Source organism: Apodemus sylvaticus, chromosome 11 (genome assembly GCF_947179515.1).
Source record: "Apodemus sylvaticus chromosome 11, mApoSyl1.1, whole genome shotgun sequence".
Lineage (NCBI taxonomy): Eukaryota > Metazoa > Chordata > Mammalia > Rodentia > Muridae > Apodemus > Apodemus sylvaticus.
In genome coordinates, this window is record NC_067482.1 from 104,683,210 (window position 1) to 104,709,064 (window position 25,855).

A 25,855-nucleotide genomic window follows, 5' to 3' on the forward strand; every position below is an offset into this window, starting at 1 on the left:
CTCATTCTGGATGAAAGATGGATTCCAATATTTATTGCATCGAGAAAGAAAAAGCTTCCACCCTTTTAATGCTAAATGGATTGACTCCATGTTTGTAAGAAAAAGCTTTGTTTCTCTAAATAAGACTAAGCCTGTCTTGTCCTTACCATGGGACCTGTCCTATCCCATGGTAAGGAGAAGCCTGCCTGCTCCTGCTCTCTGCAATATCTTTTTTCTCTTTCCCTCTGCCTCCTGCACATTGTTCTCTTAGTTATTTTATGTTACCTATAGTTTCTAAGTTATTCCACTCTGCATTCTCCTTCTAATCTTCTTCTCTTCTGACTAAAAACTTCTCAGTTCAGTTCTCTCAGCTCGGTTCCTCTCACTCAGTCCTTCTGGTCTGACTTCTCTTGTCCTCAGCCCTTAAACATCTTTCAGAAAACATGATCACATTACAAAGTTCATCATAAGTTCATATGAAATACCAAGTCATAAATTGAAATAGAAGTTTACAACAGAGAATGTTTGCATGCATATCCATTAGGAATAATTAGCTATCATTTGTCTTCTCTACAGGTTCGTAAAAAGTTTAAAACCATAACTAAGTTATAAGTGAAGTTTTGTATAGATAAACCCAGTCAATATTTTATCTTCTGTCCTAACACCTATAATAAATCCTAGTTCCCTTTTTATGACCTTTGGTTAATTGTTTTACAACCTCTTGGAATGTGCTCTGAGTTGGAGAAAGTCTGGTTGCCATCTAAGAGGAATTAACTTGTGACACTTGGGAGACTGGCAGAGTTCTCATTGCAGTCTTGACTATCAGAAAAAAATCCTAGTAGCAGCCCCATTATAAAAGAACTTAATAATCACAGATATAATATTAGGAATTCTTATAGGATCATTAAAACTTAAGTTACCTATTTGTCTACATAGCATCACTATAAGACAATACATCTTTGTGGATCTGCAGAGATCTGCTCCAAAGGGGTGTGGTATTACTTATTGATTATTATAAATGTATAATAACAGGAAAAGCATATAAATAGCAGGAATCTTTCCTAAAATTAGTCCTCCACAGCCTTGCTGAATGGGGACTCATCTATCACAGATTATACAATAATCCGAGGCAAGCATTTCAGGATGATCATCTGCTAGTGTATTAGCTTGTCCTATTATGGCTCCTGAGAAGTAACAGTGAGATCCTCAGATTTATTTGAGATATGTTCAAATTAAGAGTAAATAAAGATTGAGTTAGAAAAGCGCCCCAAAATGAAAAGTAAATGAATTCACTGCCTACCTCTAGAACTCCTGTTGGTCCAGCCTCACCCTGTGGTAGTATTTCTAACTGAATGTGTATTAGCAGGTAACTGAAGTAGCAGTTCTCAATTTCAGAAAACTGTACATATATTCTCACACTTAAGCATACTGAAAATGCTTTTGAATTTTGGTCTGTTTGCTATAATTTGTGTAAGGCGTGTGCATAATGTAACTACTTCAATTGATATTTCTTAGTGATTATTTTTTCTCATGCAGGAAGATGAGAAGTTTTTGTCTGAAGTTTTTGCACAATTAACAGATGAGGCTACAGATGATGATAAAAGGCGTGAGTTGGTAAGTTCCTTGTTCAAAGTTTCTAAAATTTATTTTTACATGTTTCAGAATACTCTTCAAGATAGTGTGTGTTTCGTTGCCCCTCCTCAGGGAAATTTGAATACTTATATCATGACAGAACTACAGATGTTTTTATAGTGTTAGTTATTTACATAATGGAGGAGGAAAATACTTCTAAAATGAATGAATGGTAAATCATTTGGTTCCTTAGAAATGTTTAGGTTTTTTGATATACTTATAAAGAGGTTTTAGGAGGCATCGAGTTTGTTTTGCTTTTCTTTTAAGAGGTAACTGTATTTTAGAGGCAAAAGTAACAATTACTGTTAACCAGATGTTGCCTTCTTTGAAATGTAATCAAATTGTGAATTTTACAAAATAATGCAAGATAATTAAAATTGGTGTTGGCCGGGCCTGGTGGTGCCACCTTGAGTTCCAGCACTTGGGAGGCAGGCTGATCTCTGAGTTCAAGGCCAGTCTAATCTACAGAGCGAGTTCCAAGACCAGGCTACACACACTCACACACACACACACACACTTTTGTCCTGAAAAACCAAAAATAGATAAATACATTTTTAAATTATCTTTGGTAGTTATTGAGTGGAATACTAAGTTTTCTGGTTGTTAAATTAGTATTTTGAAGTAGGCAATCATTTGTTCTTGTCAGTGCTTAACACTCTGTTGTGCTTTTTATAGTGCCCTTGGTAACCCAGGCACTGGTTTTTGTAGGATGGTTTTTTATGCAAATGACTTACATGGCATTCTTATGTTTAGAGTAGATCAGTATTTGGCAAATAAAGCTATTTACTTTTAATGTGATGCTAGTATTGTATGTATATATGCACACGCATATGTGTGTTTTATATATATACATATACATATGTATATATATGTATTACACATTTTACAGTTGGAGGAGTAGTATGCACATGCATGAATGGAAATCAAAGGACAACTTGTGGGAGTTGACTATCATGTGGGTTCTAGGAATTGACAACAAATAACTACCCTCTGAGCCATCTGGTCTACCCTGTGCTTTGCTTCTAAAGAGACACAGTTTATCAACTGTTGTCCAGATCAGTCTCAAGTTACTAATCCTTCCACCTCAGTGCTGCAAATATATATAGTATAAGATACTATGCTCAGATTAGCTTTTAATATATTTTTTTAAATGTAGATTTTGAGGAACCAGGATATGTGAGAAGATAAGATCCTTCAGAATGATGAATTCTGTACTCTGGTAGCTAATCTTATAGTGTGCTTGATTTTATTTTCATGTTTATTGACTTCTCACTTTATTTTACTTTACAGGTTAATTTCTTCAAAGAATTTTGTGCATTTTCTCAGACATTGCAACCTCAGAACAGGGATGCTTTTTTCAAAACCTTAGCAAAATTGGGAATTCTTCCAGCTCTTGAAATTGTAATGGTAATTATGGTTTCTTCTGTGCTTTTGAAGCTGTAAATTTGTCATAGATTTGTATTTTAGATGGTAAAATACTTACATAGTCCTAATTTATCATTTAGTCATTGATCTGATACTGAGTCACCATGAGAATGATTTCAGTTACCAGATTTTACCATCAGTGTTTGTGTTGGTTTTTCAAAGACAATAGTCTTTGCTTGAGTGACACTGTTTCATATAATTGGGTAAGTTGTCCTCCCTTTCAGTCCAGTTAGTAGAGTGAGGAAGTACTGAAGCAAGGGGCCTAAGCTTCCATATGAGAGTAGGCTGTAGTTCTCTGATGTCCGTGTCATGGATTTGATTCATAGATGTTCATATGAAAACTTAAATAATAACCTTAAGTATTCATCTTGAAATAAGTGTTTTGTTTCTTCATATATGTGTGTATTACATGAACATGTTGCATGTATGCCTTGTGCCAGTGGATTACACTATATTCAGCTCCATGCTGACTTACATATAAACTCCTTTTCAATGGCAAAAATCATTAAAATTTGTACTGAGCTGCTCCCAAATGGTAACATTTATAGAAAGAAAGGAAGAAAAGGATATTTTGATTCAGTTTGGTGTCTTAATCCAAAAACTGGGAGATAATAAATCCATGTAGAGAAGGAAGACGGATTATATTGAAGTTCATTTTTAATCTAAAAATCTGAGAAGTCATTCATGGATTTGAGCAAGAAGAGGAGAATGCAAGAATAACCTTTGTTATCCTCTCTGACCTGGGTTTCCTGTTACCAGGGCATGGATGACTTGCAAGTCAGATCGGCTGCTACAGATATATTTTCTTATCTGGTAGAGTTTAGTCCATCTATGGTCCGAGAGTTTGTGATGCAAGAAGCCCAGCAGAGTGATGATGTGAGTAACAGTTCCGCAGCTTTACCTGCGTTACCATGGAAATATGCTTACTGTTGCAAAAAAAGAAATCTTAACCATAATCTTAAATTTCTTTTTTAAGATTTATTTATTTATTATATGTAAGTACCCTGTAGCTATTTCAGACACTCCAGAAGAGGGCATCAGGTCTCATTATGAATGGTTGTGAGCCATCATATGGTTGCTGGGATTTGAACTCAGGACCGTCAGAAGAGCAGTCACTGCTCTTAACCACCGAGCCATCTCTCCAGCCCCCTTAAATTTCTTTATAGAACTGATGACTGACATTTTAATCCCTAAGGAAATGTGCACACCTTGTATAACTAAAAGTTTCTTTTTACTTACTCATATCCTATTTTTAAATAGACTAAAAGTTGAATAATAAAAATATTATATCTTCTGACTATAAAAATGTTTAAAAATTTGCCCTTAAACTCTAGCAGGAACCAAGTGAACATTTAGCTGCAGGTATAGATCTGTCTGCCTCACCTCCAGAGTACTGGGATTAAAGGCATGTGCACAGTGACCAACTAGGGATATTACAGTTTTGCATGTTTTGTCTTAATTTCTATTTACATTTTTACTTTCTGTCTTTCTTGGTTGCTTCTTATGTTTCGTGGTTGGGGAGTGGTGTTTGATTTGTCGTTTTTCCGATGGCTGATAGTACTCCATTGTGTATATATACATTTTCTGTATCCATTCCTCCATTGAGGGACATCTGGATTCTTTCCAGCTTCTGGCTATTATAAATAGGGCTGCTATGAACATAGTGGAGCATATGTCTTTATTATATGCTAGAGAATCTTCTGGGTATATGCCAAGGAGTGGTATAGCTGGGTCCTCCCTTAGTATTATGCCTAGTTTTCTGAAGAACCACAAAACTGATTTCTAGAGTAGTTGTACCAGCTTGAAACCCCACCAGCAGTGGAGGAGTTTTCCTCTTTCTCCACAACCTCTCCAGCATCTGCTATCTTCTGAGTTTTTTATCTTAGCCATTCTGACCAGTGTGAGGTGAAATCTCAGGGTTGTTTTGATTTGCATTTCCTTGTTGACTAAAGATGTTAAACATTTCTTTAGGTGCTTCTCAGTCATTTGATATTCCTCAGGGGAAAATTCTTCGTTTAGCTCTGTACCCGATTTTTTAATATGGTTATTTGGTTCTCTGGAGTCTAACTTCTTCAGTTCTTTGTATATGTTGGATATTAGCCCTCTGTCAGATGTCGGGTTTGTTTTCCCATTTTGGTGGTTGCTTTTTGTCCTATTGGCAGTGTCCTTTGCCTTACAAAACTTTGTAATTTTATGAGGTCCCATTTGTCAATTCGTGATCTTAGGGCATACGCTATTGGTGTTCTGTTCAAGAAATTTTCCCCTGTGCCCATTGCTCCAGGCTCTTCTCCAGTTTTTTTCTGTTAGTTTCAGTGTGTCTGGTTTTATGTGGAGGTCCATGATCCACTTGGACTTGAGTTTAGTGCAAAGAATGGATCGATTCACATTCTTCTGCTTGCTAGCCACCAGTTGAGCCAGCACCATTTGCTAAAAAGGCTGTCTTTTTTTCCATTGCATGGATTTAGCTCATTTGTCAAAGATCAAATGACCATAGGTGTTTGTGTTCATTTCTGGGTCTTCAATTCTATTCCATTGATCTACCCACCTGTCACTGTACCAATACCATGCAGTTTTTAACACTATTGCTCTGTAATACTGCTTGAGGTCTGGGATACTGATTCCCCCAGAAGTTCTTTTACTGTTGAGAATAGTTTTAGCTATCCTGGGTTTTTTGTTATTCCAGATGAATTTGAGAATTGCTCTTTCTAACTCTATGAAGAATTGAGTTGGGATTTTGATGGGGATTGTATTGAATTTGTAGATTACTTTTGGCAAGATGGCCATTTTAACTATATTAATCCTGTCAATTCATGAGCATAGGAGATCTTTCGATCTTCTGAGTTCTTCGATTTCTTTCTTCAGAGACTTGAAGTTCTTGTCATAGAGATCTTTCACTTATTTCGTTAGAGTCACACCAAAATACTTTATATTGTATGTGACTATTTTGAAGGGTGTTGTTTCCCTAATTCCATTCTCAGCCTGTTTTTCCTTTGAGTAGAGGAAGGCTACTGATTTGCTTGAGTTAATTTTATATCCGACCACTTTGCTGAAGTTGTTTATCAGCTGTTCTCTGGTGGTGTTTTTTGAGTCGCTTCAGTATACTATCATATCATCTGCAAATAGTGATAATTTGACTTTTTCCTTTCTAATTTGTATCCTTTTGTTGTCTAATTGCTCTAGCTAGAATTTTAAGTACTGTATTGAATAAATATATATAGAGAGGGCAGCCTTGTCTAGTCCTTGATTTTAGTGGGATTGCTTCAAGTTTCTCTCCATTTAGTTTGATGTTGGCTGCTGGTTAGCTGTATATTGCTTTTATTATGTTTAGGTATGGGCCTTGAATTCCTGTTCTTTGCAAGACCTTTAACATGAAAGCTTGCTGAATTTTGTCAAATGCTTTTTCAGTATCTAATGAAATGACCATATGGTTTTTTTCTTTAAATTTGTTTATATAGTGAATTACATTGATGGATTTCTGTATATTGAACCATCCTTGAATCCCTGGGATGAAGCCTACTTGATTATGGTGAATGATTGTTGTGATGTGTTCTTGGATTTGGTTTGCAAGAATTTTATTGAGTATTTTTGAATCGATATTCATAAGGGAAATTGTTCTGAAGTTCTCTTTCTTGGGTCTTTGTGTGGTTTTGGTATCAGTGAAATTGTGGCTTAATATAACGAGTTTGGTAGTGTTCCTTCTGTTTCTATTTTGTGGAATAGTTTGAAAAGTATTGGTATTAGGTCTCCTTTGAAGGTCTAATAGATTCTGCACTAAAACCATCGGTCCTGTGCTTCATTTGGTTGGGAGATTTTCACTGAGCACTTCTATTTCTTTAGGGATTATGGGACTGTTTGGATGGTTTATCTGATCATGATTAAATTTTGGTATTTGCTATCTGTCTAGGAAATTGTCCATTTCCTCCAGATTTTCCAGTTATTTTGAGTATAGGCTTTTGTAGTAGGATCTGATGATTTTTTTTTTTTTAATTTCCTCAGTTTCTGTTGTTATTTCTCCCTTTTCATTTCTGATTTTGTCAATTTGGATACTGTCTCTGTGTCCTCTGGTTAGTCTAGCTAAAGGTCTATCTTGTTGATTTTCTCAAAGAACCAGCTCCTTGTTTTGTTGATTCTTTGTAATTTTTGTTTGATTTGCTTTCTTTCAACTTGGTTGATTTCAGCCCTGAGTTTGATTTCCTGCCTTCTATTCCTGTTGGGTGTTTTAGCTTCTTTCTGTTCCAGAGCTTTCAGTTTCCATTAAGCTGCTAGTGTGTGCTCTCTCCAACTTTTTTTTGGAAGCACTCAGAGCTATGAGTTTTCCTCTTAGCACTGTGTTCGTTGGGTCCCATAAGTTTAGGTATGTTGTGCCTTCATTTTCATTAAATTCTAAAAAGTCTTTAATTTTTTTCCTTATTTCTTCTTTGACCAAGGTATCATTTAGTAGAGCATTGTTCAACTTCCATGTGTATGTGGGTTTTCTGTTGTTTTTGCTGTTATTGAAGTGATCTGATAGGAGGCATGGGATTAGCTTCATTTTCTTATGTCTGTTGAGGTCTGTTTAGTGATCATTATATGGTCGATTTTGGAGAAGGTTCCATGGGGTGCTGAGAAGAAGGTATATTATTCTGATTAGGATGAAATGTTCTCTATATAACTGTTAAATACATTTGGTCCAAAACTTCAATTAGTTTCACCATGTCTCTGTTTAGTTTGTGTTACCCTGATTGGTCCATTGAGGAGAGTGGATTGTTGAAGTCACCCACAATTATTGTGCGAGGTGCAATGTGTGTTTTGAGCTTTAGTAACGTTTCTTTTGCGACTGAGGCTGCCCTTGCATTTGGAGCATAGATGTTCAGAATTGAGAGTTCTTCTTGGTGGATTTTTCCCTTGATAAGTATAAAGTGTCTTTCTCTGTCTTTTTTGATGACTTTTGGTTGAAAGTCAATTTTATCCAATATTAAAAAGGCTACTCTGGCTTGTTTCCTGGGACCATTTGCTTGGAAAATTGTTTTCCAGCCTTTTACTCTGAGGTATGGTTTGTCTTTGACACTGAGGTGCATTTCCTGTATGCAGCAAAATTTTGGGTCCTGTTTACATATCCAGTCTGTTAGTCTATGTCTTTTTATTGAGGAATTGAGTCCATTGGTGTTAAGAGATATTAAGGAATAGGAATTGTTGCTTCCTGTTATTTTCGATGTTATTTTTATGTTTGAGTGGTTATCTTCTCGTGGGTTTGATGGAAGCAGATAACTTTCTTGCTTTTTCTAGAGTGTAGTTACCCTCCTTGTATTGACATTTCTATCTGTTATCCTTTTTAGGGCTGGATTTGCGGAAAGATATTGTGTAAATTTGGTTTTATCATGGAGTATCTTGGTTTCCTCATCTATGGTGACTGAGAGTTTTGCTGGGTATAGTAGTCTGGGCTGGCATTTGTGTTCTCTAAGAGTCTGCATGAGATCTGCCCAGGATCTTCGAGCTTTCATGGTCTCTGGTGAGAAGTCTGGTGTAATTCTGATAGGTCTTCCTTTATATGTTACTTGGCCTTTTTCTCTTACTGCTTTTGATATTCTTTCTTTGTTTAGTGCATTTGATGTTTTGATTATTATGTGATGGGAGGTATTTCTGTTCTGATCCGGTCTGTTTGGAGTTCTGTAGGCCTCTTGTAAATTCATGGGCATCTCTCTTTTCAGAAGTTTTCTTCTATAATTTTATTGAAAATATTTACTGGCCCTTCAAATTGGAAATCTTCACTCTCTGCTATACCTATAATCCTTAGGTTTGGTCTTCTCATTTCGTCCTGGATTTCCTGGATATTTTGGGTTACAAGCTTTTTGCATTTTGCATTTTCTTTGACTGTTGAGACAATGCTTTCTATGGTATCTTCAGTACCTGAGATTCTTTCTTCTATCTCTTGTATTCTGTTGTTGATGTTTGCATCTGTAACTCCTGATTTCTTTCCAAGGTTTTCTATCTCCAGAGTTGTCTTCCTTTGTGATTTCGTAGTTGTTTTTACTTACTTCTGGTTTTAAATCCTGGATGGTTTTGTTCAGTTCCTTCACTTGTTTGTGTTTTCCTGTAATTATATAAGTGATTTTTGTGTTTCCTCTTTATGAGTTTCTATCTGTTGACCCATGTTCTCCTGTATTTCTTTAAGTGATTTTTGTTTCTTTTTTAAGGGCTTCTACCTTTTAACTCATGTTCTGCTGTACTTCTTTAAGGGAGTTATGTCCTTCTTGAAATCCTATGTTGGCATCATGAGATGTGATTTTAAATCCAGGTCTTGCTCTTCTGGTGTGTTGTGGTATTCAGGACTTGCTATTGTTGGAGAACTTGGTTCAGATGGTGCCATGTTGCCTTTTTTTCCATTGGTGATGTTCTTGCGTTTGCCTTTTGCCATCTGGTTATCTCTTGTGTTAACTGGTGCTGCTGTCTCTGACTATGGCTTATCTATCATGCAGGCCTCTGTATCTGTGCTCCTGGGAGACCTCTTCTCTCTGTGTATACTGGTATATAGGTACTCCTGCGAGACCCGCTCTCTTGTGGTTGTATTTGGGTATGTAGCTCTGTGGCCTCGATCAACTCTGGGTGCAGGTGATAATCAGAAGTCTCTTGTCCCAGGCTGTTACTAGGCTCTTATGTCCTCAGGGTTTCTGGCTGTTTCCTCTGAGCAGCAGGGGTGTTCCTACCTGTGCTGCTTGACCTCTCTGCACTCCTGAATGGTTAGCTACCTCTGTGTGTCACTTGGATATGGTACGTGGTGGCAGAGGGTGGCCCCAAGCCATAGAAGGAAACCAGAGGTCTTCTGCCAGAGGGTTCTGGGTGTGATCCTCTGGCAAGGGTGATTCTACCTGTGCAAGTACAGCCTATGCTTTCTAACATGCTCTGTAGTGTAAGACCCTGTGTGAACCCACACCCTAAAAACTTTTTAGAAGTATGTTACTATGGTGGGGTTTTGTTTTGTTTTTTTTTTTGTTTGGGGATGTTTGTTCCTTTGAAGGTTTCATCTCCAGATCCCATATAAAGGTGGAAAACAGACATTATCCTTTGACCTACACTATTTACACACACACCAAAACAAAAAGGCTTTTCAACACATATACACTGCACACAAATATGCTAAGAACACAACAAACTTGTATTACAATAAACTTAGTATTAAGTCACTTTATGACACTGTCCTAGATCTTGTGGAAAGTTGCGGGCTGAGTTGCTGCTAGTCCTTTTTCTAGGAAGAGTTTTCTGTTTAAAGATTGAAATGAAAGGTTTTAGGGTCACATACTCTCTTTGATCAACCTTTTGATTTACACTGGAGCTAAAACCTAGAATGCTAACAATAAAAAGCCTCTCCCTCCTCTTCTCTCTCTCTCTCTCTCTCTCTCTCTCTCTCTCTCTCTCTTCTCTCTCCCCCCTCTCTTTCTGTGTGTGTGTGTGTGTTTTCACTCTAAATATTTTCAGAACATTGGAAAACTTAAAAAGCTATTTTATTCTTTGTCTTTTCTATGCTGATTTTATTTTTTCAGTTGGTGTGTTTGTCTTATATCAAGATCTTATGGAAACATATTTTCTTTCAGGATATACTTCTTATTAATGTGGTGATTGAACAAATGATTTGTGATACTGACCCCGAGCTAGGAGGTGCTGTTCAGTTAATGGGACTTCTTCGTACTCTAATTGATCCAGAGAACATGTTGGCTACAACTAATGTAAGAACACATACTGAGATTAAAAATGTTTTGGCTTAATCAGTCTTAAATAGTTTTAAAATAAGATTTTAGAAACACTACAAGTATTTGTGTTTAAAAAGCAATGGTATCTTTATAACAATTAATTTTTAGTAAATACAACATTGTTACCTGTTTAATTCCTCTTTTCTTGTTAACTTCTTTATTTACTCGGGCTAGAGGGTATGCCATGAGATGCATGCAGGTCCAAGGATGTCTTGCAGGCGTTCACTCTGGACTTCTACCAGATGCAGCTTGACCATGCTTGGCAGCAGGTGCTTTTGTTTTCTTACCTGCTGAGCTACCTCACTGGTCCAGAAATACTCATTGGCTTAATTTGGTTTTTGTTCCTTGGTTTCTGTATGCTAACTAGTTTTAAAAACATGCTCACAGCAGTGTGAACATACTAATACTGAATTATATATTAAGACAGCAGATAGGGTGCCACCTTTATATTGTTATCACAATAAAAAGCAAGAAGATTGATGCAGACCAAAGGTGGTTAATTAAACAAATCATAAAAGGTACAAGGATTCCATATTGGTTATAAAAGACCATTTCTCCTTAGTAAAATTTCCTTATGATTAAAAAAAATGTATATTATTTTTAAATTGCTATAAATTAAGAGGCCCAGTTATTTAATAAAACAGTGGTAGAAATTAGGAATTATTTTCTAAATTAAAACTTTTAGTCTTTAAGGAACAGATTTGAATTTCATCTTTTCAAAGATGATAAATTGCTTCAGTAATTTTTCAGATTCAGATAGCTAAAGCAATAGTGTGCCCCAATACACACACAAACACACACTCTCTCTCCCTCACACACATACACATACACACACATACACACACACACATACACACACACACACACACTCTTGGGGATTGAACCCTCAAGATCTTGCACATTGTAATCAAATGTGTAAGCACCAAAGTGCATTCACATTCACCAGTTGTCATTCTCCAATTATTAATCACCCAAAATATTTAAAAATCATATTTACCAGTTCTATAAAGGTAACTTGGTAGATTTGAACATTTGGTGCTCTTTACAGAAAATTCAGTTCCCTGCGCCCATGTTAGGCAGTTTACAACCACCAGAGAAACCAGTCCCCCTTCAGGCCTTTATAGGCATCCACATACATGTGTATACACAACAGCAACATCCTGAATGAAAATACAATTTTAAAATCATGATCCTCACAGCTTCCAAGTCCCCAATGCATTGTATTAGTTGTGATCACTGTGCTGTTCAGGAGGTTGGTGTCTTCTTCATGACAGTTCAAGTCTCCAGCATCTTGAAAAAGAGTTGTTCTGAATTTCCTTGGAAAAACTTCCTACTGCTGTGGGGTATTTTTCCCTCTTTAATGTCTATCTTGGGGTATTTTTCCCTCTTTAATGTCTATCTAATTTGATTTATTAGACTGATTAGTTATTATTCAGATTGAAGTTTATGTATCTAAGTTTGCTTCTTTCACTCTAGGATTTTTTTCACATTATCTTAAAGTACTGTTGTTAGAGTATGACCTTCACTGCTAACTCTTGAAGATACCTTTTAAATGCAAAGGTAATAAAATACTCTAACATTTTATTTCAGAAAACCGAAAAGAGTGAATTCTTAAATTTCTTCTACAACCATTGTATGCATGTTCTCACAGCTCCACTTTTGACCAATACATCAGAAGACAAATGCGAGAAAGGTAAGTTCTGTGTATTTCCTTATAATGGCCATAAAGTATTACTTTATATTATAGGGAAGTTATTACTGAAAGATTTCAAGTGTATTATGAAGTCATTGTTGTCCTTGTTTCTGGGTATCAGTTCATAATATGTGGGACAGGGTTTTCTTATGTGTTTTTTGTTGCTTCTTCATATTCGTTGCATAAGTTATGCTTATAACTTACAAATGCCAATGTCTAGTTTATAAATCAAAGCAGAATGGTGACAAAGATAGTTTTGAAATATCTAAATACAGAATTCTTTAGACATTTGTAGCTGTATGAATCTAATTAGGCAGCAATTATTAGTTTATTAGAATAAACAATGAAAGAACCTTGTCCAGATATGGTGGCAGCAGGCCTATAATCTCTGTATGTAAAGACTAAGTACAAGTGGAGGCAAGATCTTAACTCGGCGCCATCTTAAATACTTAGGAGCGATGGCCAGTCTGGGCTCTGAGTCTCTGTCTTAAAGGTGGTGAGGAAGGCAGTCAAGACAATGTTTATGGAACTAGTGAAAATTATGACTTATCCATACCTTATTTAGTCACTCTCATTGGTTTGTAATTATATTCCAAAAGGAGTATTTTTACATTTTCTTACTTAATTCAGGACTGTTACTATATTACTTTTGATAGCAAAATGAACAAAGTGTAGAATATGTAAAGGAAAACTGCCATTAAAATAATTAAAATGAATTTTGATGTAGCAGCTTAATTATTAATACCATAAAATTAAGTAAGAAAAGGCACATGCCTATACCAGAAGATTTTTGTTGCATTTTAATGTTCATTTTAAGAGTTCTACCACATACAAAATATAGCAAAGTCTGTTAGTAGATATGCATGTACAACCTTTATCAAAACTAACTTAACATACTTCTTTACTGATTTAGGAAAAAAAATAACTATAGAGTTGAATTGCCCCTGCAACCTCTCAGTCCCACATCAGCACAGTCTGGAGTTTCTAGGATGTACCCAAGAGTTTTGTCTCTTCTGTTGGTTTATGTTCTTGTGGCATGCTCAGTGTACTGTTCTTCAGTTTCAGTTTTGATTTGCAAATTTATTTCTATTATGGGTATTACTCTAATATAAGATCTATTCATAGTGATGTCTAGGATTCTTAGGTGCTTTAAATCTTGCATAGTATCCTATCCGTATTAGTATTCTTCCTGTGTACATTGTTTCCAGTCATAGGCAGTGCTCCTGTTATATTCCTGCATTTCCCTGTGCAGATGAGCTTATAGGGCGTTAGGAACTGTCTGTCTACCAGGCACATATTTTTAAGCATAAACACATTGTTAATGTATGTGTTGCTCTAAAGTTTTAAACTTCCAGTATTTTGTGGTTTATTATTTTGTGATGCAGAAACATATCCTGTTAAATGTTGAATAAAAGGAAGTAAAATAATTTGTCCATCTTACCTATTTTTAATCATACATTTTTGTCACAGTACTTTGTTTGTTCACTTTCTCACTTTTTTTCTAGTATTTGTAATGTGCCCCTGACTGTCCTGGAATTCACTGTGTAGACCAGGCTGGCCTCAAACTTACTGAGGCCTGCATCTGCCATCCAAGGGCTGGGATTAAATGTGGGCATCACTATGCTATGTTCACTGTTATTTTAATAATTTACCTCAGTACCAAATTCTGTAAAAGATATATAATATTTGACCAAACTATTCAATAGTTATTTTAAAATTAAAAAAGAATTATGATTGAAGATGTTTGTATACTATAAAACATTAGGTAAATCTAAGATACTGTTAACCAAAGTAGTTGATTTCATTTTTTTTTTTAAGATAATATGCTTGGATCTAACAAAACCAACACAATTTGCCCTGGTAAGTATAAATCCATAATTTAAAAGTATAATGAGGGTTTTTTTTTTCTTAATCAGTATATATATATATGTAGAAACAAAAACATTTTTAACATAAAAATAAAATACAGGCACAGATTTGCTTCATTATTATAAAGAAGTTCTAACTTCCAGCTATAAAAGATTAGAAACAGATTGTTCCCTCTGTAAATTTTTGTTGTTTTGACATTGTTTTGAGAAATTATCTGTAGTTCTTGTGTATTAGATGTAATGGACTATAATCAGTTAGGATACATACTTTAGCACAGGACTGTACCACCTGCTTCTCCATAGAATATGCATTCAATGTATGGGCCTGATAATATTGAAGCTATTTGTACCATTAAATTCTTTATCCCAAGCTTATCAAAAGAAACAGCAGAATCCTCTAGGTGAGCTTCCACAGAAGAATGCTAAGAATTTTAATTAAAGGGATAGATCCCTGTTTAAAAATGTCTTTGTCCTCCACTTCGAAGATGGCTTAGAATGTGAAGATGTTTGCTATATAAACTTGGCAACCTGAGTTCTATCCCCAGATTTACATAAAAGTGGAAAGAAGACATTATTCATTGGTCCATATGTAATTTACAAACACACATACAATAATACCTTTTAAAACTTTTTGTAGAGCTGTAGAGATGGCTCAGCAGTTAAGATCACTTTCCGCTCTTGCAGAAGATCTGAATTCACTTTCCAGCATTCATTCCAGGTAGCTCAAACTTCCTGTAACTTCATCTCCAAAGTATGAGAAACCCTCTTCTGGCCTTCAAAGGTACCTGCACTCATGTGCACAAATGGACACAAATATACATATACTTAAAAATCTTATATAAATACATTTCAAAAATATGAAAAACTCTTATGGTTGCTAGTTCCAGGGCCTGAAGAGATGATGGCTCACAAGTTTAGAGCTCTGCTTCCAGAGGACCCAGCTTCAGTTCCTAGCACCTAGCACCCTATGGCAGCTCACCACTGTCTCTAACCACTCTCTATAACTTCAGCCCCACCTTCACACAGATACACATGTAGGCAAAACATCTGTTTGTTCCCTTCTGTTTAAAATATAAAATTTTTGTTTTTTAATTTTAAAAGACCAGTTTTAATTTTGGCTCTGGTATACTGGCTATTACAGAACTTGGTCAGAACAAGTTCTTATTCTTGATGTAAAAATCAGTGTTTGAAGTACTAGTTTTATTTTTGTGTGAAGACCATTTTGTTGAATTAAAGAATGCTGCATTATTTCGAGTAGCATCCTAAAGCCACAAAAACATGTTTTTTTTTAAGATTTATGTATGTAAATTCATTGTCACTTCAGACACACCAGAAGAGGACATCAGATCCCATTATAGATGGTTGTGAGCCACCATGTGGTTTCTGGGAATTGAACTCAGGACCTCTGGAAGAGCAGTTAGTGCTCTTAACCACTGAGCCATCTCTCCAACCCCACAAACATTTAAGCATGAACTAGAGAGGCTCTTCTCTTCCAGAGAAGTAGTTCAGTTCCTAGCACCCACGTTGTACAGTTCACAGCTGCCTATCCTTTATCTGGCCTTCATGGGCACCTCTATACATGTGGCTTGAAATACACTGGTTGAGCAGGGAGGTATTTTAGTGTTCCTGTTCAAGTAAAATAGTTGTACTAGATGGTGTTAACTGTTAACTTTTAGGAGACTGTGATTCTGTAATTTCCTATCAGGGTAGGGTTTTTATTTTTTTAAACAAACCTATATTGTGTCCTTGGTGGACATTAAAATTTGATATACAAATTGAAGAGTTTCATGAAGCAGAACATCTAGAAGAATAAGCAAGAAGTAGTTTCAGGTTTCCAAACATTGAGTTGGTATATTCAGGATTATTACTAATAAATCTCAGTAAACTAGTTTTTGCTTGGTACTTAAACAGCAAAAATAGCAATTTTTTTTTTTTTTTTAAATAATGGATACTTAAAATGTTAATTCACCTGGGGGCTTCTGTGTGGGCTCAGTTGGTGGAGTGGCTTACATGTAGGTCTGTGTTCTGGGTCCCAGTTCCCTCCAAAAGGGCTGGGGGAACCCACTCCCAAATACTGTTCTCTGCAACCATGTTTGTGCTCCTACACACATGCAAAAATAAGTTTAAAAAAATTCGAATTGAGACACTTCAGGCAAGAGCTTTGAGGTGTGTCCTCTTTGTTGTGTCATTTCGTGGATTGGCTCATATTTGCAGTGGTAGCACTAATTAAGGGTGAAGTGCTAGGAAATGGCAGTGTGACAAAGGCTTTATTATCACCTTTGTAAATTGCTTTTTTCTTTCTGTTACTGCATTTTTATACAAGAACCTTAAAACATAATATTCTGAGAGTATATATATAAAAGTAATATATATTTATGTACATGCCCTTTTAAAATGATATAAATATACTTTTGCTCTAAGATACAGGCTATATTTATTCTATTTAGTTGTATTATATTTATTGACAAAATATCTTTCTTTTGTAGATAATTATCAAACAGCACAGCTACTTGCCTTAATTTTAGAGTTACTCACATTTTGTGTGGAACATCACACATACCACATAAAAAACTACATCATGAACAAGGACTTGCTAAGAAGAGTCTTGGTGTTGATGAATTCAAAGCACACTTTTCTGGCCTTGTGTAAGTAACCATTTTAAATGGGCATTTTTGTAAAAATGGTTTAAGACATACTTTTAGTGGAGGTAAAAGCCAGTTATCCATATGAAGTCATCTGCTTATTAGCAGCATTGTGTGACATTAATAAGATAGCTGAGAAACAAAAGTGTTTCAGCTTCATATTCTGTTATTTTTAAAGTCAAGAGCACATGAAGTGGAAGCAGTGGATTCTAACATGCATGCTGCTAACATTTAGATTGAGTTGAATTAACCTAGGTTATGTTGGAATACAATAGCATGTAACAACATTGTGTCATAGAACTGTTCTGCTATGTTGGAGCTCTATCAAACTATAATGTTTGCATGTGCATGTGTGTGTACATCTGCATGTGTGTGTGCATCTGTGTGCATGTGCGTGCGTGTATGTGCGTGCGTGTGTGCATGTGCTGACCTCAACCTCACTATGTAGCTAGGGTGCCCTTGAGTTTTCAATCCCCTTCATCCCTGGGACATGAGATTTAATCTCTAAAGAACAAAACAAACAAGCAAAAACTTAATGTTATTTACAGCCTGTGTTTTTAATGTTTATTTTGATCTGTCCCTGAACAAATATACATGAGCATATTGATACGCACATGAAGGCTTTCACTTTTGTGTTTATGAAAATTAGAGCATACTAGTACATTTCTGTTCCCTTCAGCACTACCATAAATTATTTGGTCTTACTTTTTTCTTTTTAAGGTTAGTTAAATAACATTTCATAGTGTGATTTCCACAGATGTTTTACCATTCTCTAAAGCAGAGATTACTGAGCTTTTACTTTTTCACTACTCCAATCTATACTGTCTAGTACAAGAATGTTTTATATTATAATGTATTTCTGTAAGAGTCATAATAGAATTGGCATAATTGACAAAATGTTTTCTTTTTTATATATATTCTTTATAAATTTTAACATCTACCTACCTATCAGGCTACTTTCCCAAAAGCTTAAGCACTTGGCATTTTCCCAGCACCCTGTAACGCCACACTAATAAATAAATTGGGGGAAAAAAACAGACTTTCACTCTGAAGCCCCAAACTAGCTTGGTATACATTACATAGCTCAGGCTTTTATGAACTCCTCTGCCTCAGCCTGGTACTGAGATTATAGTCAAGCCACTGCACTCAGCTATATTGCTAATTTTTAAAATTGGTTTCCAGTGATAAAAATGTGTTAGTTTTATTCTTTTTTTCTCCTTATAGGGTATTTTCATATATTAATATAATTTGCCTTGCCAGGCAGTGGTGGCACACGCCTTTAATCCCAGTACTTGAGAGGCAGAGGCAGGCAGATTTCTGATTTCAAGACCAACCTGGTCTACGGCGTGAGTTCCAGGACAGCTAGGGCTACACAGAGAAACCCTGTCTCACAAAAACAAATATAAATATATAAATTGTGTGTGTGTGTGTGTGTGTGTGTGTGTTTGTAACTCAGATTTGCTATATAGGTCTGAATGATGCTTATACTTCTGCCTTCACCCCCAAAATGACGGGAGTTGGGTCCAAGTTATCATGTGATCCTCATTGGCATTCTCATCTGATGTGAACTGCAGCTCTTCTTTTTCACGGAACATTTGTGTACTAAATTTCTGTCTTAGAAGGTGCCCCAGTTTTGCTTCCCTTCTGTTTATAATGTTTTCCATGTAGCTTTAAAAAATTAAAGTCTCTGTCAGAGCTGGAGAATGGCTCAGTTGAGAAAAAAAGACTTGAATTTGACTCCCAGAATCCACGTACAGAGCTGGTGGCATGCACACCTACAATACTACCTCCAGGGAGACAGAGGCAGGAAGGTCTCTGAGGCTTGTTGGCTAGCCAGTCTGTCCTAACGTGGGCTTCGAGCCACTGAGAGAGCATGTCTCAAAGAAGGTAGATGACACCTGAGATTGTCCTCCAGGTGCTCCAGTAACACCAGCACACACAAACGTACTGTATATGTACCTATACTGGTACATATATATTTTTTAAATGTTTCATTAATTTTTACAAATTCAGTTTACCTTTTATTTTTTGAGTTGTCATGCTTAGGAATATTTCTGTGTTCTATTCTCTTCAATATTTTCTAGTATTCTCATTATTTATGTTAATATGTAATATATATATGAAATATATTTTAGTGCATAGTATAACATGATAGTCTAGGTAACTAGCCACCTATACTAACACCTTCATTAAATACTTACCAAAGATGAAAATACTTTTTTGTTATACTAAGAAAACACTTGTGCCTTTTTTCTTTAATATCTATTACTTAATCTTCTCAGATGAAATAGTAACAGCGTTTTCTTTCATTACATATTTCTGTAGATTTAAATGCCTGCCTTTTGCGTTTGCCCCTAATTTTCATAATTCTCTTGGTTATTTATAGCCATTCAGTTCATCTCATTGGCATTACATTTCTATAATAATTTTGGAAGGATTTGTGTTCTTGTGATTTTTTCATAAATAATCCTAAATATGATTATAGATTATACCCAATAATCCTTATATCCTGATTAGATGAAATTCCAGATAATAAGCCTTGGTTTGTTTCAAGGTCTCTATCATTATCAACTGAAGCTGTTGGACCTATAGCTTGGAAGTCTTTAGCGCCTAGCAGCCTCAGCGCGAGGCCTCAAACTCAGACCTTCCCAGGGTTTCAGTCTTATTGTATTTTTATTTTCACATGTGTATATGGTGTGTGTGTGTGTGTGTGTGTGTGTGTGTGTGTGTGTGTGTGTGTGTGTGTGTGTGTGTAGAGAGAGAGAGAGAGTTTTATACTAGGTACAGTTTCTTCATTTATGTAGTTATGGAGTTATATCCTTAACAATCAAAATGAGAGATACATAAAATTTGAGAGTCCTAGCCAATGATAGCTATAAAAGAAATTAAACTAAGAGGGAAGTTATATTAAAGTACACATAAAAATAAAGAATTAAAATTGCAGTGTTTGTTGTTCTGTAACCAGTTTGGTTTGTTTTTTAACTAGTAAAAGCTACTTAAAAAAAGAACGCCTTTTTTGTAAATATTTTAAAATATGAAATGCCATTCAGTGTATAGTTCTTACTCTGGTGATATTTTTGTTAGCAAATGCAATCTGATCTACTATGGTTCATACATAACTGATAATCAAAGAAATAATGTCATAATGTAAACATAGTGTTAATTTAGAAGTGGCATTTCCAGAGCAAGAGCAGAGGACTAGTAGGAGATGTATGGCCTCCGTTCAAACCATCTAAAAGGTTAGATCTGTGATGTTACTGAGAGCTCCTTTGTATTCCAAGAAAGCTAAACACAAACAGCTGCCTCCGAGAGCCTCCCTAGGAAGAGCCCCCAATTCTAAGCTTCCTCTGCTACAGGTATTACTGACTAGCGGGAGAGTCTATAGATACTGATTTCTTTATCACTGTTTTGTGTGTGCATGATGTTAGAGAATAACTTTGTAGAGTCAGCTCTTTCCTTCCACCTCCGTGTGGGTTCTGGGTGTTGAATTTGGTTACCAAGCCCTTATCCACTGAGGGAGCCAAGCCAGCTGTCATTCCTAAACAGTTTGTTTTTAAAGTCCTCTTTTTTTCTTAATGTACCATTTTACTTTTTATTTTAGAAAGAGTTAAACATTGCTTTATATCAAAAATATCTGAAAATAATTTTAGTAGATTCATTAACCTCTTCTTTTTTTAATTAGGTGCTCTTCGCTTTATGAGGCGAATAATTGGCCTTAAGGATGAATTTTATAATCGTTACATCACCAAAGGAAATCTTTTTGAACCAGTTATAAATGCCCTTTTGGATAATGGCACTCGGTACAATCTTTTAAATTCAGCTGTTATTGAATTGTTTGAATTTATAAGAGTGGTAAGTTTATGATTTACTAAGATCTCTTAGTAATCATACATAAACAAGTAATTTTTTATATAAAAGTTAAATAATTGTATGTAATCAAATTGGTTTCTTCGTTCTTATCCTGAAATTGTTCATTCCATGTGTCTTAGAGTTTATTTCTAATAAACTGAAATTTTAAAAATCACTTACTTTTTTATTCTTGCTTTTACATGGTTGATGGTTGAATGATTGTAATTTTTATTTGTGGGAGGGTCACTTTTGGGTATCATATGGATCCTTCTATGTGGTAGGTAAGCTGTACCAAGTCAGTCCCCAAGCCACTATTGAAAATTGTGAAGTTCAAGGAATTTGTAATACATAGGAGTAATAATAAAAATGAATACAAAAATTAAAATTTTTCTTCCTCAGAATTTTATACAAGATGCCTAAACAGTATGATGGAATTTTAAATTTTTAAGTATGAAAGAATTGAGAGGTTAAAAGTAGGCCAAATGCCTTTTATTACAGATGAGGGAACTGAGGCAGCAGACATAACTCAGTCACCTGTGAAAGCATCGATGGCGACAGCAGCACACGCGGCACCTGCCACTGTCCCTACCACTGTCCCTACCACTTTCCTACAAACTCTTCTCATAAGGCAGGCTGGAGAGAGCAAGCATAAATAATAGCGATAGCTCATTACTATAGTCAGCAGCACTTACCTCAGATCATCTCCTCAAGGAAATGGCCAAGTGAAAAGAATGTGAAAGAGGAAAACTAAAAATTCATTTTCTTGTTTGTTTCTTACAAAACAAGATTTCTGAGAGTCACCTCTTGCCAAGAGTATGATATTTCAATAGATGAAGAGGTAGAGGTGCTTTAGCTTAGAGGAGTGGCAGTGTTGGCTACCCCTATCGCTGTCTGTCCTGATGGCTTCCTTATGGACATTTGGGAAGATGAATTGAGTTCACACCTCTATCCCAACTCCTTAGTTAGAGTTGTTTTTTTTTAATTGATAAGCTGAGTCCACTAAATCTTCAACCTTAACATGTCTTTGTTCCATGTACAACAGTCTATGCCAAAGTACAAAATACAGACTCCAGTTAAGTAGTTTACCCAATTTGTATATATAGAATGATCAAAAGAATCTCTTATTATGTATTTAGATAAGACTTTTTTGACAGCATTAAATAGGAAATCATTAACATTTACTGAATATATGGGCTTAATACTGTTCTATAATAAGCTTTCAAGGCCTAAATTTTGTCTTTTTCTAAAATGGTAAAATATTCATAGGATTATGATAATTATATATAAAGTTATAAAGGTTTTCTTTAAATTGTGAAGTACTGTATAAAGCACTAAGACATAAACTAAACCCATTGCTTTTTAAATGTTCTTGTAGCCCCTAAAGGGCTCCAGTGAATTGCCTCTTCTTGTTCCAAGGTCTCTGTGGAGTCCTGTCCTGGCTCATGTATAAGGAATCTAGGACATTTATTTTTAGAAGGTGATTTTGAAAAACCTTTTTTGATCAAATTTGGAACTATACAAGTTTTTGTTTTTGTTTTTCTCAACAAGTTATTTTGTTTTATAATATGAATTTTGTGCCTATACAGGAAGATATCAAGTCTCTTACTGCACATATAGTTGAAAACTTTTATAAAGCACTTGAATCAATTGAATATGTTCAGACATTCAAAGGATTGAAGACTAAATATGAACAAGAAAAAGACAGACAAAATCAGAAACTGAACAGGTATTGTTTAAATGTATTATTACATGTGTAGCAAGCAAAATTAAGTACAAAGTTGTACACAGTTTATATCTTACCCTGTGGAATTTTTTGTATTAGCAAATCATAAGGTAAACTGTCTTTCTGCCACATCATTTAATTATATGACGACTTGGTATTGTGTATATTAATTTCAATGGAGTCTTAATTTGCAACATACAAAGACATTTGAAGGTTTCTCTAGCTACATCTTACATGATGGCTGAGAGTAATTTGATATGCTGTACATGCTATGTTAAACTACATTAGCTCATCCTGGTTAGTCCTCCTTTCCAAAGTTTATCCTGTAGTCATCCCTGAGCATCTGACATATTTCTTGCAGTGTACCATCTATATTGCGTAGTAACCGATTTCGCAGAGATACAAAAGCCTTGGAAGAGGATGAAGAAATGTGGTTTAATGAAGATGATGATGAAGAAGGAAAGGCCGTCATAACACCAGTTGAAAAATCTAAGACCGAAGATGATTTTCCAGATAGTTATGAAAAATTTATGGAGACTAAAAAAGGTACTGATAACCATAATTTTCATATGTTAACACCTCTCACTAAGTAAAACAATTATACAGCCTGAGTTTGATCCTCAATACCATACACACACATACAAACACACATAAACCATAATAATATTTTACTTATTTGGAAAAATATGTCCAAGGTTTGTAAAACAAGAAGCACAAGAATTTTATACTGATTCATACCCTTTTAAAGCTATTTTGGATATTCATATTTAAAATGCTTTCCTTGAACTTGGTGTTTTTTTATACTATCCATTTTGAGTTCAAAAATTTTCAGTTTATAATATTTAAAACAAGGTCTCAATACTTAGCCTTGTTCTGGCCTAGAACTCACAGTCAGCCAACCTCAGTTTCTCAAATGTTGTGGTTATAGTGTGAGCCACCACACCTGACAACTGTTAGAAATCTGTGGTATACTACATTTCTGAACAGATCCGTCCTGACTTTGTTTCTTTGCTAAAATTTGATTGAGATTTCTATTATAATTAAAATTTTCATAGTCTCTATTATTAACTAAGACTTTTACTATAGAAGCTTAGAACACTTCACCTCTGGTATTTACAGCTTGTGCAAAGTGAACTCAAAAGACATGACTTTCCTCTTTGACACTTCAGCTATTACTTAATCATGTGAAGATAGAAAGGGGCGTGGGGGGAGTTAGGAATGGTGGCAGCATCTGTAATTCCCAGCATTCTTGGGCTGAGGCAGGCCATGCGACATAGAAAGACCCTGTCCCCCCAAAAGGCAAAACAAACCCAAACCCAGGAGGCATAGTGGCATCTTCTCGTGATCCAGCACTAAAAGAGGTAGAGGCAGGAAGACTAGAAATTGAAGGTGATCCTCAGCTACAAACCAAGTTTGGGACCAGTCTCAGATACATTAGACACTGCCTCAAAGAGGGAAGGTATAGCTAGTATCTTTCAAGAGAAATAATCACAATTTTATGCCCTAAAGAATACTGACCTGCAAATACTATTTATATTTAATATGTTCAATATTAAATTACTTAATAATTTAATTAATAATTAATTTATATGTTGGAAGGAAAATTATCACTTAGATGTATTTTGGATGTTACTTATTCTTCATTTCTTCTTAGAAACTCATTCAGGTCACTTAGTACCTTTTCTTTCCGCTATTCTCTAATAACTCATTTCCTATTCATTAGTACCATGAGTACCATTCAAGACTAACAAGGAGCCTACTGGTGTTCTAAAAAACATTATTCACTTTTTATTTGTATAATTGCTAGCTCTTGAACCCAGTTTTAGTCGGTAGAGATATTGCCCTCAATATTAACTATCACAAAGAAACGAAGACCATGCGTAAGTATTGCATCTACTATTGCATGCATGCTGTTAAGAAATGTGTCAAAATAAAATTGACCAGACTTTAAAGGAGTTTGGGCACTTATGCTATGAAGGAATCCAGTAAAGGAACTTGAAGTGTTTAGGGAGTATGTGACTAGGGTACTTAATAGTTGTCCTTGGTATTTGCCATGATGACTTTTGAAGGAAGATTTGTAGAGGAGAGTCAGTGAATGAAGACAGTAACAGAAGTCAGACTGCTAAGAGCTTCTTTCCAAGCAAACACTGAGAACCATCTACACTGTAAGATGATTGGTTCTGTTCATTGAAGTTCCAAAGAGTCTGACCAAAAAGAAAATGTACTTATCTTAACATGTACTGTTAGAAAGCATAGGCAAAGTTGTTATGTTGTTACCTTAACAAATACTTTGATTTAGCAATATTTAATGTGGGCTCATTTTACTTTTGCTTTAGCAAAAGAAAGTGAAGATAAGGAAAACCTTCCCAAAAGGACATCTTCTGGTGGCTTCAAATTTACTTTCTCCCATTCCCCCAGTGCTGCTAATGGAACAAACAGTGCAAACAGTAAGTCTGTAGTGGCTCAGACAGCACCAGCAAACTCTAATGGGTCCTCTTCCAAAACTGCAAACTTGGCTACATCAGGTTCAGCCACAAAGGTATGTGAAATAAGAACTCTAAACAAACTTTTCCATCTGTAAAACTACTGTGTGTGCTGAAGATGATTAATGTTTCAAAGAATGAAAAAAGAATGAATGAAACACGTGAGGTTTACCTTGCATATTATGTAAATTTTAGGATAAACTTTTATTAGGACTTAAAGCACTGTTGACCATTTTATTTCTCTATATATGAGCCTATTATTGAAAATTACCAGTTTGTTACAGTTAAAAGCATCATAGCAGTGTGATCTTTACATCCATCATTTCAGATCTATGTGTAGGGCTGTATAGAATGTGCATTTCACCCTGTTTCCGAATGCACATGCTCAATAAAGTTGGAACAGATGGATAATTTCTCAACATGCTACTTGTCTAACACCAAAACTTAGCTTTGTATTCAAGAAATAGTAGGAATATTCCCATTTAATCATGAGCAAGACAGGATGTTGTTGTAACTGCTATTATTTAACCATGATTGTAATTGGTTAGCACATTTAGTGAAACAACCAAAATTACTACTGTGTAATCTCCTATTAGAGAGTAAAAAAAGTCCTTGCATGATTGAAATTACACTTAGATATAATTTACTCTGCTGCAGAGAGGGGGGAAAAATCCTCTTCTACAGTTAATTTAGTCATTTGTTTTGATCCTTATGGTGATCATTGAATTTTCATATATTAAAAAGAAAAGAAAAGAAAATTAGTCAGGCATGGGTTGCATGTGCCTACAATCCCAGCAGCTGAGAGTCTGTGCTGTATAGTTAGTTATCATCTACAAG

At 35.4% G+C, this 25,855-nt stretch overlaps 1 protein-coding gene across 1 annotated transcript in view; it reads left to right on the forward strand.

Annotated features, from left to right (window-relative positions):
• The window catches only part of Ppp4r3b (protein phosphatase 4 regulatory subunit 3B), a 47,771-nt gene that overhangs the window by 16,278 nt on the left and 5,638 nt on the right, over positions 1-25,855 (forward strand). Inside the window, exons 5-15 of the mRNA XM_052199727.1 lie at positions 1,516-1,593; positions 2,902-3,018; positions 3,796-3,912; positions 10,605-10,736; positions 12,351-12,453; positions 14,272-14,313; positions 16,808-16,966; positions 20,646-20,815; positions 22,399-22,538; positions 22,897-23,081; positions 24,872-25,074. Of these exons, the coding sequence (XP_052055687.1) occupies positions 1,516-1,593; positions 2,902-3,018; positions 3,796-3,912; positions 10,605-10,736; positions 12,351-12,453; positions 14,272-14,313; positions 16,808-16,966; positions 20,646-20,815; positions 22,399-22,538; positions 22,897-23,081; positions 24,872-25,074 (1,446 nt within the window). The remainder of the gene's footprint in view (positions 1-1,515; positions 1,594-2,901; positions 3,019-3,795; positions 3,913-10,604; positions 10,737-12,350; positions 12,454-14,271; positions 14,314-16,807; positions 16,967-20,645; positions 20,816-22,398; positions 22,539-22,896; positions 23,082-24,871; positions 25,075-25,855) is intronic.